The 20340-nt window shown below is 43.9% G+C and overlaps 1 protein-coding gene across 1 annotated transcript in view; it reads right to left on the bottom strand.

Annotated features, from left to right (window-relative positions):
* Window positions 1–20340, bottom strand: part of kcnq1.2 (potassium voltage-gated channel, KQT-like subfamily, member 1.2) — a 138682-nt gene that overhangs the window by 112411 nt on the left and 5931 nt on the right. The window contains exons 2-10 of the mRNA XM_062547918.1: window positions 18325–18415; window positions 11905–12031; window positions 11399–11477; window positions 11187–11283; window positions 10040–10180; window positions 7194–7304; window positions 5603–5698; window positions 4161–4292; window positions 2529–2682 (exon numbers count right to left, since the gene is read on the bottom strand). Coding sequence (XP_062403902.1) covers window positions 2529–2682; window positions 4161–4292; window positions 5603–5698; window positions 7194–7304; window positions 10040–10180; window positions 11187–11283; window positions 11399–11477; window positions 11905–12031; window positions 18325–18415 — 1028 coding nt within the window. The remainder of the gene's footprint in view (window positions 1–2528; window positions 2683–4160; window positions 4293–5602; window positions 5699–7193; window positions 7305–10039; window positions 10181–11186; window positions 11284–11398; window positions 11478–11904; window positions 12032–18324; window positions 18416–20340) is intronic.

Below are 20340 nucleotides of genomic sequence, written 5' to 3'. Positions count from 1 at the left end.
GTCACGATGGCTCGCGGTTCCCGTCTTGTCTCGTCTCGTCTGTCTTTGTAATTTTGCATTATATTCTGCGGTTACTAAGCCTCTCCTGGGTGCTTAAGGGCTACTGAACAATGAGAGGCTTTTGTTCCAAAACCAAAGGGAATAATGCTGTACAAATAATTACATTTCACTCCGGCACAAAAGACTGGGCCAAAGACAAATATGGCTCACTTCTGAAAAACTTCTCACTACATGGTTCATCTTAGTTTCTAACTCATCCGAAGATCTCTGAAATATCCCATAATGGACATGAGCATGTGACCAATGCTGGGAAAACCTCCCTCCACAAGCCTGTTCCCACAACGCTGGCCAGCAGCTCGACACAATCACAAAGCCATGCAGATAACACCCAGAATGGACGCCACGGCCCGGCAACGGACATGCAGACAGAGATAACAGCATCCCACGGCTGGACTCAGGCAACACACAATAGGCTCACCTGTCTGCTTGAACATCCTGGAGATGCCTGTGAAAAGAGACATGGTCCTTTTTAACTACTCAAACCAATCCTTCGTAAATGTCTCCAAACACATTAGCAGCAGTGATGGGACATTGAAGCGCTCCAGATGGAGATATACTAGGCTTGCAATTCCTCTATGTGTGAATACCATCCAGACAGTTTATGTGGCATTATCTTCACTTGTTGCCATTAACGAGCAAAAGTTCTCACGCGCAAACACAATTATGGCTCACAAGGCCCGAGTTCGTTTGAAATGTCCCTAATAAAACAGTTACAGATCCATAAATATTGTTTTTATATTCACCATCAAACACTCACGCTATCCATTAGTAAATGTACACAAGGAATGTCCTAAAAACTCCAAAGGGGATTTTTCACAGTTCAAAGGCGGACAGACATATGGTTTTGTTCATTATCTCTCCAGTACACACTACCAATTAAGTACCAAACCAGATTCCATTTTTTATCTGTAACTTCTCTGCTGGTAGCACTTGCACTGAAAAGCCTCTGCTTTGATGATAATGCCACCTGATAGCAAAGGTCGTAAAGGCAAACATAAATGACTACAGTGAGGGAAGATTTGGTCCAGACACCATTTTACACAGGATGGCCTACTTAAAAAAAAAAAAAAAAAAAACATCTGTCACCAGTGAATGCTATGCCTTCAAGCCTATAGTAGTTTCTATAGCAAAATAACAAGAACAAAAGTCTCATTGATTTTGATAATCTTACTGTAGATGTCATATGCCCATATAGTTGATGCATTAATGCATTTTCTTTCCTCGAAATCTACTTTATATAAATTCTAAAGTAGGGACTAGAGTGGTAATTTTTGCTTGAGCCAACATCAATCCAAATGTTGTAACAATTTGCATTAGATTACCATAGCTTTCCCATATGAACTAGCCACCTCTTATAAATAAACCACATGTGTTTAGGGAAATGGTCACTGAAGTGGGACTAATGTAATACGAAACAAATGGGTAGACTCAAACACACAGAACTGTACATCCGTGGAAAATGCAAATATACAAAACCACAAACTATAATGGACTCCCCACGGAGGCCACTCTGTACATATTTTTGTCGTGCAAAATAAATCATGTTGTTAATTGATGAGGCCTGCATAGCATGCGATGCAGGTAAACATGGTCTGTAATCGCCTGTGCGCAGTGGTAATGACTTCCATCTGGCCATCTGAGCCCATGTGGTGTCCACCTTAAGGCCCGGAGAGAGTGCCAGAGGCAGGGCAGGGATTCACAGAGTTTAAACCCAAACACAAACAACTCTACACCCAACCGTTTCACTCCACACCCGCCCTGTGTCCTCAACCAGGTTTCGACAAACATTACACAAACTGAAACCACTACAGTCACACGCAAACTGAAGGGGTTGGCTAAAACGCATCCTCGAACTTTAGCCTTTAGTTTACTGAACCCTGCCCTAATGGGTTAGGTGGAAGGTTTGCTCTTCTCTCACTATGCCACTTTTCTGTTCGCGAAGCCGGATCTCCAAAGTATGTGCATCAAACATTATATAGTTCATCCGATTCCAAAGAGATCAATATTTATGTTCTTACAAAATACAATGCAGTGTGTAAGTGCAACGTATATGCAATATACTGTATACATAATACCAGACATGTCTCAAGACACTGTAGGTGTAAATAGTAACATAGTGTAGTTTCAATGCTGTGTCACTTAGTTTAGTATGTGCTCCTCTTTAGCATATGCCTGACACATTACAGACTTTAAAGTAAAATATTATTAAGGTAGAGTCAATGTTTTCAGACAGCTGACCATCACACTAATATCAATTTCACACATTACCGCCAGTTCTTAAACAAGGCAAATGTCCCGTGTCTAGCAAGTCACGCTGCAAGACCCTCACACTGCATCGGAAGAATCAGGCAAAGATTTAAAATGTACATAAATTGAGCATTTTAAGACTATGCTTGATTGATTGGATTCAGTTTGCTGTCTGTGTTTACAGTCTACTTGAGAAGTGAAAAAAGTGACTGTTGCGCTACCAGTGGGCTCCTCGAGGAAGAAGGGCATGTCTTTCTTCTCGTCTTTTTCATCAATGTGGTCATACGTGATCTGTGGAATGGACAAGGGCTTGTCTCCTGCTGTGCTGAAGGAGCCATTATCACGAGATCTCAGCTTCCTTTTGTAGCGTTTACTCTGGGGACAAGAGAGAGACAGAGAGAGAGAGAGAGAGATAGAGAGGGAGAGAGAGGGAGAGGGAGAGAGAGCAATAGACAGACACAGAAAGACACAGAGAGAGAGAGATATCACCATCAGAAATCCTCTTTTCTCAATTCTCATTGACAGAGGTCCATTTAATGCGCCCACACTAGACAAAAGGGCTCATGGATATTAACATGCAACCAGCATCTCATTCAGTCAGTGAACAAACACATCTGTGATGACTGGTAGATTTAAGAGCATGCTATTCAGACTTCCATTGTCTTGACTTGTCATCAATCAATAATAATGTCAGGGAGCGAATTAATTATCTTTATGGAGGCAAAACAACAAAAAAACAAATGTTTGCACAGGCCAGTGCAGGTTAATCTTTATCCAATCTATAAATATCACCCATCTGCACAATAACTTTTGTCACTTCACCAAATATTTGCTCTGTCTGTTCACTGTTTGTGGAGTGTATCTTTCAAACCTCCTTGCAGCACACAGAAACGGGAGTTTCGGTTTATCGACTTCACCTTCACACAGAGGTGAGCGCATTGCGACCTGCATCCGGCTTGGGCCAAGTGGGGGCTTTACGCTGGCCACAGTATGCAGATATTTGTGTTTTTGATTTGCCTGTGGTTTGTAAACTCTAACTCATTTGACTGCTCGGAATGAGACGAGCCCCCTGGCCAGCTTTGACTTCAGCTCTCCTCCAGTGAATGACTCATTAGGACCGAGACAGAGAGAGAGAGAGAGAGAGAGAGAGAGAGACAGAGAGAGAGAGAGAGAGAGAGAAAAAAAGTCACACGCCACCGAACAGAAAGGGACGGAAGTGGCCCCTGCTCAACCCCCTCCGCCACCGTCCCTCCGCGCGGCCCAACTTCTAATATGTGTGGACTCAGTGCTGGACAAAGATTTTTTTGTTGTTGTTTTGCTACACAAAGGTTTACTCCCACGAGAAAAAAGGCGGGCGGTGACATCATCTCATCTGACTGTGTCTTTGTGTGGGGGAGACAAAAGGGCCCCAGGGTCATCATGGCGAACGCAGGGGAGGGGGCAACAGTAGAACACTTGCTCATTCACAGTCAGTTCCCCATGACATCAGCACAGTCTACGTTGCTCCTAGCTGAGGTGGGCGAGAGAGGGTATAATGCCGTGTTTGGTCGAAGGCGCTGCTCCACACCAACGCGCCCATCAACTCACTACCTCTCTCCCCCTGTGAAGTTCTCTCAGGAAACCACTTGGGATCTTGTTTCTAGTCCAACATGGCAGACAGAGCCGAGGCCTGAGTCTTAGGTGAGATGGAGGCTAAGAGCGAAACTGTGGTCAGAGGCTCTGAGGTTAGCACTTTAGCTTAAGAAACAGTGGGACAAAGCAACGTGTTGTTCACTGTTTGTGGTGTATGGAATAAGTTGGGGTTTAAGCACAACACTGCTGTTCCTACAGCATGAAACAGTCACTTTGTTTACCAGCTTTCTGAAGTTTCCTGGACTGGAGGCTTCGGAGGTTGCAGGGGGCACGTAGTCGGCAGTCAGCACGTACATCTTCCATGTAGCTGAACAACTTCCTGGTTTCTCTGCAGCATAGCACCGCCATAGTGTCTGAGAAAATGAGCAAAGAAAGGTAAAAAAACAATGATATTGATGTAGTGACTATAAAATCTACAGTTCTAAATAGAGTTTATGGAGCACACCACATGACTTCACTGGCCCACACAGTAAATGAGTCTGCAGAATCCCGTTGAGTATCATGGGGCTGTGAGTCAAAATCAGGTGTCAGTGGCTGCAGGTCACGTGAAGGTCAAGGACTCATTTCTCTCATCCACTTCTCTACAACTTTTCTAAATTACTGCATTTCAGAGCTAACTTGAGACAAAATAGTCTTACTTCCTGAGACATACATTCACTTCCTGTATTACCATTTTTAGGTGGTATCAAAAAGAAAAATAAAGTGTGTCTTTTCTCAAACACACAAAGAATGTGTTTTATCACTATTTATCCACAATGACTCCTATGGACATTTCAGCTTCTGCAGCAAGGATAATGCTTGTGAATAAGTACAGCACTGGCGCCAAAAGGGCATGTCTGCTCATGTTAAAGCCTCAGATGGCTAACCACAGCGATCCACTATCAGCCGGACACTCTTGTCAGAGTTATTTAACGCAGTCAGCAGTTTGCATGGTGTAGCCTGGTGTTTGTTTGAGCCGTCTCAGCTTGACACTGAGGACATTTTGTCTGGGTGTTGCATCTGGGGTCATTCCATTTACCTAGAGGATAAATGGTGTTTCTTAAAACTGTCGGCTCCTGGCTCAAAGTGCTGATATTTGCCCGCTGTCTCCGTCTGGGAGCACAGGACGGTTCACCTTTACCAGGACAGGGAGAGATTGTCCAGACGACAAATAGCACTATGACTGTGTTTGCATTTGACTTTGGTTTCGGAGCTTATGTTGGCAAGGCCCTGGGAGAACAAGAGTCCTCCTCAAGCGGCTGGAATATCAAAGATTTAGTGGCGCAAGACGTGTTCGGGCTGAGACTTCCTGTCACGGGGGTGAGATACTACGCAGGCCTTGCCATAAATCAGCGCTTTAACAAGTTGGCGGCGGCTGCAAAGAGGGCACATACGTGCCACCGGTTCTCTCTCCGCCGGCCCTCATACTCCACGGCAAACAGAAACGCCTTCTCACACCTCGCTCACGCTGGCAACCCACAGGGGAATGACGCAGTGAGGTGGTGCTTTTGAATGAGTGCCACAGCTCGCTCTCTCTTTCTTTCTCTCTCTCTCTCTCTTGCTCACTCTCACTCTCTCTTATTCTCTCTCTCTCTCTGTCTCTCTCTCTCGCTCTCACTCTCTCTCTTGCTCACTCTCACTCTCTCTCTCATTCTCTCTCTCTCTCTCTCTCTCTCTCCAGTACCTGGATGAGGGAGGCAGCAGCTGGGATCTGACGGCTGAAGTGCTTCTGTCTCTGCTTCTGCTGCACCTTCAGAGCAAAGCCTGAGCCAAGGATCCCCTGCAGACACACGCGCACACACACACACACACACACACACACACACACACACACACACACACACACACACACACACACACACACACACACACACACACACAGAGGCAACATCAGTGACGCAGCAGCAGACACAAAGAGCTCATTCATCTGAGAATCCCCCATTGCTTTCATTACTGGTAGTTTGTCATTATTATTGCTTATTGTCACTTTATTGTGTATTGTCAGTGTTGCTTTGGCAACACTGCATATGAATCAACATGACACATTGCATCAAAGTTGAACTCGTGTGGTGCTTTAGTATGTACTAGTGCAGTGCCAGTTCAGACATGCTATTCCTGTAGAAAACCCATAGGCCAATTACATGGCCATAAGGTGGGCCTGCTTTAAATATAAGATGATAGAATGACTTGCAGTGAACAGAATTGAAGCATGGCTGCATGGGCTACTTTTTTTATGGATCGAAATGACAGAAGCCTAACAACTGTTTTGAGTTGAGGCTACAGTATATGATTGACTTACTGAATAACTTGATGATAGAGAAGACAAATTATTTTGTGCAACGAAATGTGCAAATCTCTGGAAGCCTAGAAGTGACATCACGCTCTGCCTGCCACTTGTTGTCTGTAACTGATCAAAAGGACATCAGCCTAAAGCTTTGAGTTAAAGCTATACAGCCTATTTTTAGCCGATTGAATAACTGATGATATAGAAGACAAATCAGACTGCCTCTTGTCTGTAGTTGGTGACTCGTGTGGCATTCTGAAATGTCCATCAATTCGGGACCATTAACCTATCGCTCGTTTCAATTTGGGATCTTGCAGTCGGACTTGTCCTTTATTTATTCAAAGTCTTAAGACAGTCCAAAGTCGCCTGGCTATTCAAAGTGTCAACATTTATGTGTTTGCTGTCGTGTTGTAAAATCCGCAAATTCTGCAAAGAGGGAGTCTTTATTGTTCATAATCGTGCAAACATCTTGCATCTTGACCTGCGCTATGCCCTGATTCAGTGCTGTGCTGCCGCCCTCAGCAGTGGAGTGTCTAAAGTAGAGCAGAGAAAGCGTGCTTCTTTTGCCAATATATTTAACAACATATTTTGTATTACTTATTCAAACAACGGCAAACTTGGCACTGCACTTACTCATGCCCCGTAGCAAGTCATCTGCTACGTTTGAAATCAATTGGATGAACGGTTCAACAGATTTGCCAATAACAGACAGACAGACGTTCCTGTCATTTATAGATGCAGTGATGCTGCAGTGATGTTTTGACGACTTTACCATATTACAATGAAGTATATATAACTAAGTAAGAGTGGATTTGGGCATTACTTATAAGTATGATAGAAAAATAGTGTTGATGCATCTACACATAAAGCCTTTGCTGCGTGTGGTCCTCTGTTTTACACTTAAGCCTCTTTTAAACTATGACTTAACAGGAGCCTTTACAAGAGCCCCTCCTCTTGGGCCCTGCCAATGTGTATGACGAATGATAATTACAGCAGGAAGGGCAAAGAAGGAGATGGCGAAGACGCTGAAGCAGGAGGCAATGGCCTTCCCAATCCACGTCTGAGGAACTTTGTCTCCGTAGCCTATCGTAGTCACCGTCACCTGGAGAGAGGGAACAGAAGCAGACCATTGAGTTCGCCTAAAGCTGCACAACAAAATCCAATTGTCACATGACATTTGAGAGGATACTGTGACATGGTAATGGCTACGGCATAACATATATTCATGGAGCCAATCTTCGAGTTTCATAAGGGACAGGAGAGTACAGCACACTTGGCACAGCCCTCGTCCTGACACAGACTCGTTGAGCACGACTGTGCGTCTTTCTCGGCTCTGTTCTCTTCGTTCTGTAGCTCTTGTTCCTCTCCAGGCGGGTCAGGTGATCTGCCTGGTCACTTGAGCACCGGAGCACCGGAGCATTTCACTGCTCATAAAGGAGCAGCAGTTGTAAAGATGTCATTTCATTCAGGCACCCCTTTCTCTGACAGAGGCAATAATACAAGTGGGATGGGAAGTTCATCAAGGCTCGCTGGACGGCGTCCACGTCTGTCACCACTCGCCCGACGTTTAAAGTGCATTCCGGAGGGGTACAATTCCCCCCGCTAATCCGCTGAGGGCCCAGGAATCCTGGCGAACGTGGAAAACAAATACCTTTGCGTGTGCGTGTAGCTCTCATGAAAGGCGAGCCCATTCTGACACATTGGGAGTGCACTTGGCTTACAGTAAGTGTCTTTGGTGAATGCTAACCCCACACCATCCCCCATCCGCCACCTTTTCTCTCTCTCTCCCTCTTTCCCTCTCTTTCTGCCGTCCCCGCCTCCTCGGCTCTCCGCAGCAAAACAATAGACGGGTTGATGTAAGGTGAGACACTTCAAAAGGCTTTAGGGAGCCAAGAGCAGGGGGATTTAATCTGCAATCCGTAAATCCGATGGCTAACAATAGCCTCGACATCGGCGTGCAATAGGCCACTCCACATAACCCTCGACCTAGCCTGTCCCCCACACCCCCACCCGCCATCCACCTCCACATTTACCCCCCCCCCCCCGCCTCCATCCCAGCATCCTCCTCCTCCACCTCCTCCTCCTCCTCCTCCTCTTCAATACTGAGGGTCACGCTCTCTGCTCTATGTGTGTGGTATTACCACATCCAAAGCCCCGCGCAATCTCTCCATCTCTGTCCGTCTCGGTGCGGCCGCAGAACACAGCCGCCTCTATGACTCATTGAGCACGCTCTATGGTCTCTGTGTGTGGCACCTCCACGCACGGGGCTTCTCTCCAGTCCGCGTGGCCTCAAAAGGAGGCCTGTCTGCGCGCCGCGGCGTCTCCTTGTGTGGTGTGTGCTGCACCTGGGCCCTGGGGCGGGCGGGCCACCGCCGCCGCCGCCTGTCTCGCTGCCTGTCTCATACTGCACGCTCTATGAGCAGGGCGCTAAACTCTTCCAATGCACCAGTGCTGCACGGGGGCCAACTCCAGGCCTGGAGTCACGGAACGGGTGGGGGGGGGGGGTTATGGGGGGGTTGGTGGACGCTACTCATTCACTCCTCTTTACTGGTGCTCATGTGTTACTCGCTCTTTATTTCCACTGGCCGTGCCTGTCGTCAAAGATGAAAATGTGTGGGTTTTTTTCCCCCCACTGGTTGGTTCATCTTACAGTTTCTGTCCTTTTTTCCACCCTTTTTTGTTATTCTCACTTTCTTATTCTCCGTTTCCTCACACTGGTGTGGTTTTAGCAGAACCAAGAGCAGGAACAACATCAAGTGACTTTAATAGTGTGTGCCTGGTTGGCCCGCACTTTTGGAGAAAGAGAGCGAGGGAGTGAGTAAGAGAGGGAAATAGAGAGAAAGAGAGAGAGAGAGAGAGAGAGAGAGAGGGGGAACGAGTGGAAAGCTGGAGAGGTATGATTCATGCCGCTGCGCTCCAGCTGTGCCCTGCACCTGCAGCTCCCAGCGTGCCGAGCAAACGAAGGGGAAAGCAGCTCACAGCCCTCCATCCCTCCCTCCATCCCTCCCTCCCTCCCTCCGTCTCCTTCCCTCCTTCTCTCCACCGGAGCCTGTCAAACTTCCCCGCGCTGGCTCTGTGTCATACGAGTCTCAAGTTTACAGTGGAGGAAAAACAAAAGGGGAAGCGGACCTCTGTGGCGGGATTTCACTCCTGGAGAGCCCACTCCATGCAAAACAGACGCTTTTATTCAGCATTACACAGGCCATCAGAGACCCCATAATACCTTCTGACCCTCGCAACAAAACAGTGGTAATCCAGCAATTAAAGTTTTAATTAAAGGAGCTGACACTTTATAGTGGCGGACTAAAAGGTCTTTCAGGCAGGAGAGTGCAAGGGTGAAAAGGGTTTATTACCGGCCCTTTGTGGCACATGGATCCCATGCGCAAAACAGCCATTGGTTTCTCATTACAGCATGCACTGAATTCAACAGTTTAATTAACCAAACTGGAAACTCAAGCCCAGATGGGTCAAAACAACCCGACACAGGATCATTATCTGGGCCCTTTCTGCAATGTGCTATGAGCAGGACAACAGGCGTATCAATAGGTTTTCAACAGACTGCCAGTATGAGAGTGAAGCATTGCAGTGTTTCTGGCCATGTGTAATGGCTCTCTCATCACTGTTACAAGAGACCTCTCTCTCCTTCTATAAATGCGTGTGAGAAATGAGTCTGCTCACTCACTTGTATTTCAATTAATCTGGCATGTCAATACCGGTGATTTGGCTGACATTCTAAATGAACTAGGGAAGTAGGCTCAAGGCTAAGCTTCAGGCCCCTCACTGACATGCAATAAAACACACTGTTACTATGCTGATGTTTTTTAATGGATGACTCACCACACCCCACCATAAGGCATCAGCGTAGCTAGAAAAGCCAGTCCTTCCCTCTTCATCCACCGCATCTTTCTCTGCCAGGTACACAAAGTACGAGGAGAAGATCAGGCCCAAGAAGCCGATATACAGGGTTGTTATGAGCTCCTGTGGAGAAGAGAACAAAAACACAGGTGTTTTCAGCATTTTCAGCACTGAACACAACAACATCATTAAAAGCACATTATTCTTCCACAGTTTGTTTGTACATTTAAGGAATAATTCAAAATGATATATGTGAAAGTTTTAGAGCCTTTGTTGAATCTAGTTAAATTTCAAAGGACACATTTGTCTTATCTCAGAAACACATTTGAGCCAATTCTATTCCAGACTGACAAATATATTTTGCTTAAACAAACATCAGGCCTACAATGTTAATACCACGAAGACTTTGCTTAATCAAAATCCCATGTGATTATGAAATATCCATTGCAACCCACACATCTGATAACTTATCTAACTTAACCAGGCCAACAACCATAGATACAGTATACCATGCATAACGTGCAAACACATATGACCTGACAAATTCTCACAGTCTTTCATAAACTTGCAAGTAACCAGGCAAACAGGTATGGCTCCCATCCAGCTTCCTAACATGTCTGACTGTAGATTTACATATTACTAAAAGTCACTGGCACAGTAACAAGATAGAGTGCTACACCCCAAGGGCCTTAAGGCTTGTGACCATAAAAGACAAAACAAATTAAAAGGGTGTGGGAAATTGTTCCTGACATGTTAGTCAAAAAGCATTCGTGTCAAAAAACGTTCCGAGACAAAATTCTTATGTGAAAGAGGCATTCGATTTTTAGATTAAATATAACAAAAGTTAGGAAGAGTAACAACTGTATTATAAGACAAAATGAGAGCACAAATTGCCACAAATAAATGAAAAGTCTCCAATCCGATATGTTTCTTTTATACAGTCTAGCATTAGAGCATTTCTAAAATGAGACGGTCACATCAACCAAAATGATGCAACAAAAAAGTTTAGTGAAAATTGACCATTCCAGTGACATAATGTCATTACAGTAACCACTTATATCAACTGCCAGCCTCCTGTAACACCTGTGGCAGCTGGGCATAATGGTTACCAGCACGATATGGACCTCACCTGCCGATGAATGAAGACTACAGACCCCAGAAGCCTCCAGGTGCCTCCCTGGCGATCCACATGCAGCATGCGCAGGATCTGCAGGAAACGTATCCCCCTGTGTCCACAGACATGCAGTGAGAATATAGATTACCAGTGCAACTACAAGTATGTGAACAAAGGGGAAAAAGGGCGCTATGGTGTTGTGTAAGTTCACAGTACGGTCCTGATACCTGATGGCTGAAGTGGCAAAGACTTGTCCATTTGAGCCCACACTCAGAACAATGACTGAGGCGATCACCACAATCAAATCTGGCCAGCAAAAAGAAATCAATAGGCGTTATCACCATATTCACAGTGCTCAATGAAATATTTCAAATACAGATTAAGGAATTATATTTTTGAAAACTACACCACAACATGAACAAAAAATAATTAAGCTTAACTAAGCTCAGTTGTCTCAAACAATATGCAACAGCAGTATTCAAAAAGTTTGCTTCAGTGACTAGATTTCATTTCACTCCTAATCATACATTTCAGCAGTTCAGTGCGGATGGGGTGGGGTGGGGTGGGGGGGGGGTGCACAAACAATGTGTCCAGGGACTTTCTTTTGACAAGTTTGTCTGTTTTTTTTCTTTTCAGACAAGACAAACCATGCCGCACATATCGTTCCACACGCTGCTGTATAAGAGTCTCTTTTGTGCATTAATTCAAGTGTGCGGTTGCCGTACAGATATACCTATGATGGAGATGGGCTTCCTGATGAAGCGCAGTCGTCCTTTGATGCCCACATATTTGCTCCTGCAGCCCGCTGACCACAGCCGCACCACGTACTCTGTGCCAAAGAACACCACCAGAACAATTTCCTGTGGACCACAGAACAAACACACTCTGACCGGGGAAAAGGACTCCACGTTGTGTGCTAACTTCTCATCGGTGGTCTTCACGGCACAGTTTACTAATGACTGAACAGTTTATTTCTGAACTTAACTCTTCTACACTGGATTGATCTGTTAGTGTGACAAAAACGTGCAATTTACACGAATCAGCATCAAACTAGCACCAAATGTATGCAACCACTTCAAGCAAATCAAAACTGTGAGGACAAACATGAAAAAATGTGTGGACATTTGACATCTTCCTATTAATCATATGTATTCCACATATTTTTCCCTCATGCAGAGCGATAATAGCTGGCAAAGAGCACTGGCTCGGAGCTGTTATTTTAAGCAAGAACAATAGTCAAAGAAGATAAATGGCAGCTTAGGTGGTAGTCTTTTCCAGTTCAAAAGTTCACATGTAAATGTCAGGAGTATTGCACTGCGAGGTTTGGGGATAACTGGCGGTTAAGACAATACCAAACAAGCGGCCTGTGTTCTCCTCCCTAGTGCACCTGACTGATATCTCTTAGGGGCAAATGTTCATGTGGGAGGGTAGTGTGTCTGTGTGTGTGTGTGTGTGTGTGTGTGTGTGTGTGTGTGTGTGTGTGTGTGTGTGTGTGTGTGTGTGTGTGTGTGTGTGTGTGTGTGTGTATGTGTGTGTCTGTGTGTCTGTGTGTCTGTGTGTGCGTGCGTGTGTGAATTTGAAAGTGTTTGTGCTCATGTTCATGTGTGTGAGACGGACGGGGTCAGCGTGCACTGTACAGTCTGGATGCACAAGTAACTCATGTGGAGGATCCGAGTCCTCTTGCACTACATGTGATTGGGTCCTGACAAATCAGTTATTCATGATCGCTTTCAACTTTAACCCCTGAAAAGGGAAGGCACTCCATGGGAAAGCAGGCCGTGCACTATCAGATGCAAAACATTTGTCTAGCACCACTCGTGGTGACCTCTGGCCACTAATTAATTGACCTTCTCGAGCACGGAGATCCGGCAGGGGTGACACGAGAGGCCGAGCCCACATGGGTGGCCGACCAATAGCTTGCTTTTCCTGGACGATCTCCGGGGCTGCAGAGAGAAATGCAATATCCTATGCCCTGCTGTCATAACAGGGCACAGGGAAGGCAGGACTTGGAGCCTGTCACTCATCCCCGCCACGGACCGGTTAACCCGCGCCACACTGGGGCAGGGGCTCCACAGCATTGGCTACAGGATTACAATATCAGTGGCGTGTGTGCCTTCAGGGGCCAGCGGCAGAGGAGAGAAAGATTTGTCCAGTTTGTGTGAACTTCAACTTAGGGAGAGAAACCGGGCCAACCATAATCATTTCTGATGTCAATTTACAGTCGAAGGAGCTGCTTCTAACAGTGTGGTTGACATTATGGGTGTACCTGATCTGAGTACTGTATGTCATTTGGGACAGCAGCACATAAAATGAAATGGAAACAGATATTGCTTGTTGCTATTCAAGGAAAAAGATGTTTCTCATTGCTTGTTTTTAATTAGGAAAGATCCATGACTGACATGTCTGTGTCAGCAATTATGCTTTCAAATTACTTCATACCATTGTGGATGGACACAAGATTAAGAAAAAAAGTAAATTCTAGTTGCAACATAGGACTTTGATCTCACTAGTTATTTAATTCCCTACACACATTTTTTAAAAGTCATCTCTATATGTTGTAATCATTTCCACCAAGTCAGAGCACAGCAGCCAGCAGCAGGGCTGTCACTTCACATCACTCTGAGAAACTCTCACATCGAGGAGGAAGAGGAAGAGGAAGATGAAGAGGAGTCGTACGACTGACAGCTGTATTTCTTCAAAAAACCTTGCAACGTATATTTCAAGATGACATTTACAACCTGCAGTTGTGTAGATAGATTAAAATGTCCTCTGCTAAAAAAAAAACAAAAAAAAAACAGGCTGTATGTATCAGCCGTAGGCTTCGTGGAATTTTGACTTTAAATAGACAGCTGAAGATGAAGTGATAGTAAAATGTCTAAACCTAGCAATGTACAATGCAGCAACACCAGCAAATACAAATTGATCAAAACAAGGGCTATCTGGGGGCTATCTGAGAGATAAAAACTACAGCCCAGCATGATGATGTGGAAATCTATTTAATAAAGAATTATATGAAAATACTAAATCATTCTCATACTTAGAAGGCACAAAAGTTGCATTAACAATAAATACCTGGTTAGAAATACATGATTTTGCATAACGTTCAGTATAAAACAGGCCCACAATTCTAGCCTCCCATCCCAAGACAGATACAATGACAGATCATTTTGCAAGTTGAACAGATACGAATACAGATAATGACAGGTCACTTCTGTAAACCCCTACTTTAAAAAGGCACAGGCAGTAAAAAGATGAGATTGCAGTTCATCATACGTAGAGAGTTTCTCAGTAGGGGGAACAAATTATCTCATTACTGGACCACAGCCAGAGATTAAGGAGGCCGTGGAGCACAGATGCTCCTAAAATGACAAAAAAATCACTGAATTTTGAAAGGTCTTCCATTTGCTTATTCCATCATTGTTTTTCTTTTGGAAAACTGATAATCTGCATAGTTGTTAACACAGATATAGCCAATTTTTCACATTTAGCAATCTAATAGGCCTACAAAGGCTTGTGGTGAATGGATAAATTCATTGCTTGTCTGCTAATCATTAGAATGTGAGGTTATAATAAAAAAAATGTCCATAAACATTAACAAGACTGTATAACAACAATCATGAAAATAGTATGTTAATGGTAAAAATAATAATCAGTATAATTACAATAATCAGAATTATAATAATAATTTCTGATTTGAACTATCATTGGAGACACATACTGTAGCACCATTACACAAAACATACAGTACACACAAAAAGAAAGATTAGGGAACTATTAACTATAGTTCCCTAATGAACCACATTAGGGAACTATGAACCACATAATATCAGCGAGCTGAGCCGACTGTAATGGGATTAGCATAATTCTTTTATGTGGGACACCGGGACGTCAGAGTCATTTCGGTGTCATGAACCATAACTACATGTTTGCTACAAACAGGCAACAGTTTCATTCATGAGGCCTAATCGTATAAAAAAAAACCCGGCCATGAAGCTCATGCACAGGCAAGGGTTTAGAGAGAATGAGATGGAATTGGATTGCTTTCAGATTAAAGAGATGACATTTGTGTGAAAAGTCCTCTAAAATTGCTATGTGGGAAAAGTATGAAAAAAGAGAAAGTGGTCCCATGGCAAATCCAATAAATAATTCTCACTCGTGCTGCTTGTCTATAAAATACACAATATGAAATTAAATAAATGTGAACCACAGTTCTATTTCAACATTCCATGCCTTTATCCAGCTTGATAATATATGGTAACAGGCCTTCACTTCAAGCTACAGTGATTACAATTTTAAGTGTAAGTGTGTGTTTGTACACCCAGTACATATGGGTGTGTCGGAGTCACTGTGAGAGGCGATGTGAGGGCACACGAGTGTGTGTGGGTGTGTGTTTGCGGGGGCACTGGGGTAAGTAAGGGGTGTGTATGCAGCTGTCTCCCGCTCCGCCGGGTTTCAGGGCCAGAGGTGGCATCTAGCTGTGCTCCCCCCGGCCCACGTCCCTGCCCACCTCCCGGCCCCCACAGCTGGAGGAGAGTGTGGTGCAGAGAGCGACACGTGATGGATGTGTACGCGCCCAATGGGCCTGGCTGGCAGGCTTTGCTTTGGCAGCCGCCTCGCAAGCCAAATATCCTCAAGGACTAATGTCCTCGCCGTCATCCAAAACAAGCACAGCTTTGATTCATGAATGTCAGCTAACCCTGAACTTGCTAAGTATAGCTCATCCACAAACACGTATGCATGGAGAGGCACACATATGGTCCTTACACGGATGCACAAATGCACCACACAAACACACACACACAGACACACACACACACATTAACACACACACACACACACACACACACACACACACACACACACACACACACACACAAACACACAAACTTACACATGGATACAGACACACACACAGGCACAGGCACAGACACAGACACAGACACAGACACAGACACAGACACAGACACAGACACAGACACAGACACAGACACAGACACAGACACACACACACACACACACACACACACACAAACACACACATAAGTAAACATGGGCACAGAAAGTAAATTTTATGCAACATTTTAGTTTAACGGTTCAGGGACACAAAATTGTGAAATACCAGTAAGTGTGTCAGATCGCCTGATGGGCTATTCTCATTCACATTGGCCTGTGTGTGTCAGTGGGCAGGCAGTTTAGTAAGACCCATTATAATGAGGATCCAGAGAGTGCTTGCAGGGTGTTAATAAATGAATAACTCAAGCAGTAAATCCTGGAAAGGGCAGTGGCCAAAAGTTTAGAGAACACAGTGTACAGTCATGTTCTCTAAGTGTCACTACACCGGGGGTTTCTGTGTGTGTGTGTGTGTGTGTGTGTGTGTGTGTGTGTGTATGTGAATGTGTGTCTCTGAATACACATACATGTGGGAGTGAGTGGGCTGATGAAAGATTTATAAATATGAAATATTACAAAAAATATATATATAAAAAAACCCACTGATTTTAGATACACATTCAGTGCAAAGCAATTGCAAAAAATATTTAAGGTGTGAAATGCAAGTCACCATGCTTAATTTGATGCAACACATGGGAATTTATTTACCATTATTTTATTTATTTATTTTTTTTAGATATTTGACTACACTGCTTTTTTAATTAAAATTCTGTGCACAGGTCAGATACACCTGGTGTGGTCAATGAATATCCTAAAAGTAAACACAATAGACCTCAAATGACTCATCTTTGATATGACTACTCTAGTTTGGTGTATGGGATTTATAATTTAATTTTCACTGCACATTTCCCCTAAATTACCTTCACCTTACTGTAACCTATTTTACAGAAAATTCACACCATCTTACAGTCACAATATGTATCCAGTGTAAAACACAAGTGAATATTTAGAAATTCACCAGACCAAGAAAAGTGCACAGGACAAGTTAAGGCTAATTTCATTAATCTACAAAATCGTCAAAAAAAGTGCAAATATTTTTTTTTGTCATATGAGAGGTTTGAATGTCTGTTGTTGTACCATGTGCAAGCTACAATTAGAACAGTGCGTGTGAGTGTGTGTGTGTGTGTGTGTGTGTGTGTGTGTGTGTGTCTGTGTGTCTGTGTGTCTGTATATGTGTGTGTGTGTGTGTGTGTGTGTGTTGTGCGTGTACATGTGTGTATGTATGTATATGTGTGTGTGTGTGTGTGTGTGTGTGTGTGCGTGCGTGCGTGCGTGCGTGCATGAGTGCATGTGTGTGTGTGTGTGTGTGTGTGTGTATGTGCGTGTGTGTGTGTGCGCGCACGCGCGCATGTGTGTGTGTGTGTGTGTATGTATGTATGTGTGTGTGTGTGTGTGTGTGTGTGTGCTTTGAAATCCAGTGTATTGTTCAAACAAATGCTGTCAGCATTTTCCAGGGGCAGATAAGGAAAGCAAAACACAGACCAAGTGTAATATTTCCTCTTATACTCAAAGCCCAGTTCAACAGCTCTGTGCAAACTGTGCATTGACCTCACCCCAGGTCCATCGAGTTGTTTCCTGGCTCAATACACTTCAGCATTTCATCCCTCATACACAACCTTTCCCCATATTTCCTGGACATCAACAGATTTTTTTGCCAAAAGCCACTCAACAAATACACACTTTAAAACTTTCTTAAACAATGGCTTACTTTCAAATTGCATAGTAAACAACTATGTTGCAATAGTAATAGCAAACAACTATGAGTGCAATGACCCTGCAGTGAAAAAAAATTAAACAATAATGTAAACTCCACAACAAACATCTGTCTGTTAACCTTAACGGCCGACTGTTGTCAAATTCTTGGAAGAAGAGGGCCTTCATTTTGTTCATAAGAGTAACTGAAATGTGATGCCTGGGGTGCTGAAATGATAGTTTGGAAGTGTGGAGGGCTGCCTCACTAAACTAAAAGATGCTATCCCCATCAAGTGGTGATTCATTGTACTGCAGTGTGTAATGGCGGAGGCGATAATACACTGCTGTTTAAATCAGTGTTGTTTATCTTACAAAGGAATACATTTCCTTTGTTATCAAACAAATAAACTAGCACCAGACAATCTAATCAAAAGTTTGATTGCTTCACTTTTGATCCACTGTTTGATCAACTTCACGAACAAAAAATCGTTTGTTTCACAATGTTACTTACCATCCAAAAAAGTGTTCCAGTGGCAAATTCTGCATACTGTTCTATGGTCGATAGCACACTGAAGATAAGACACACTAGGACCATAAGGAACCTGTTGAGAGACCAGAGAAACACCCAGAGTTAAAAATTCCACCAATATTACCAGTAATTGCTGCTGCCCGACTTGCTAATATGCCACATGCGTTTAATTTCCGAGATGGAACTTTCCTCACAATAATCAGAATCAGAATGCTTATTTGCAGCATGTCAATACTCGGCACTTTCACATTAACTCCTCTGAAAAACCAGCTGTCTTGATTACAACCATGCAACTCCACTGAGGCAGCTTGTGTAATTAACACTAGTGATAGGCCAATGCCTATCGCCTATCAGCAATTCATGTGAAAAGGTCAATAGCAATGCAACCTCAGGCCACTGCTGGAGGAGTAGCTCAAGCCATTTAGTCAAAATATCTGCAGAATTTGCTATATATTGTTAAAATGTAGTCAGGGAATAAGACTCTTACTTTGGGCAGATCTAGACAAGAGGTGCTAGGGATGTGGGTTAGGATGACAAGTAGTAGCAAAAATGCACTGTCACATGTGCATTCTGCATACACCGTTGACTATTATACTGACACTTTAACTTCAAATTCAAAGGACATACCAGAAGGCATAGAGTTTGTATTTTTCCTATTTTCATTATTTAACACTAAAGACGTGAGATGAGTCCACTCAACGTAACTATGAGTGAGATGACATGAGTCCACACAACCATGTCGTCATTATGACAGGGTGGGGGTATACACCCATTTTGTGCTGTATACTGTTCCGCACAAGGGTCATCTAATCCGCTCAGGCCAGGTCGAGACCTGTTGAGAGTATTTGTTCTTCACTGAACAGTGTTGGAGACCACTCATTTGCTGCTGACTACATGTTGGCCAAGTCTTAATCAGCTGACCACAGTCTTTGCCGAAACAGCTGGTCGAGTCAACCACATCTCTCCTGAGAGGGGCGCCACGGTTTTTGAGGTAAGAATGACTCCGCGTCGGGTGAAAGGAGCGGTTTGTGATGCGAAGGCTGCTGATGCTGAAGACGATGATGGTGTCTTTTTTTTATTTCCCACGTGAGAGCCTCGCGGCTGACAAACCAACAGGAGGAATCCCCTTGTCTTCACTGACACAGCAGATGGGAAAGTACTTTTCTATTTCAGGGATTATGTGTGACTACACGCGCGTGCACACACACACACACACACACACACACACACACACACACACACACACACACACACACACACACACACACACACACACACACACACACACACACACACACACACACACACACACACACACACACACACAGACACACTGTTGATGAAAATGTTCCATGCACAGGGTTGGAGAGATAAAGAAGAAAACACATCCTGTGTGTGAAGCTGCTGTTACGTCATGGCCAGATGTGGAGTGACCTTCCTAAGTCCTTGAGGGCTGCCTGGATGGTTTCAGCCATATACCACTATTGCTTGAACTGGACTGGAATCCTGAGGGTTGCTGGTATTGCACAAAAAATTGTTCACTTCAAAATACGCTATGATTAGGATTAAAATGCAGACACCCCATGATAATTTAATCCCTAATTTCTCGTTTACTCCAAATATACACCAACAACTGTAACCACTTCCTTTTTTACCAAAACTAAGGCATCATTTGTTTTGTGAAGGGCAAGGTTAAGATCATACAAACTAACTGTAAAAACAATACAACAAAAACAGTCAACTCTAAATGTAGTCTGTGGATTTCATATATTACAACTGAAATACATAAAGTCTTATAAACAATACTCCTCATTCATGCCCATCATGTATGCAATGCAACCACATACAGGTACCATAAGACAACTGTTGTTGTTGCATAACTGATGTCAAGCAACAACTCATGAATGTGTTGAGAGGCTTTTCTCACAGAATCACATTCATGGACGAAGGGCCAGTGAATCATCTTCCCAGTAAACCCTGGACATGTGCTATTCTATG

The sequence above is a fragment of the Sardina pilchardus genome, chromosome 10 (genome assembly GCF_963854185.1).
Source record: "Sardina pilchardus chromosome 10, fSarPil1.1, whole genome shotgun sequence".
Taxonomy (NCBI): Eukaryota; Metazoa; Chordata; class Actinopteri; order Clupeiformes; family Clupeidae; genus Sardina; species Sardina pilchardus.
The sequence above is the reverse complement of the archived record's forward strand: the minus strand, read 5'-3'. Positions and strand labels throughout refer to the sequence as shown.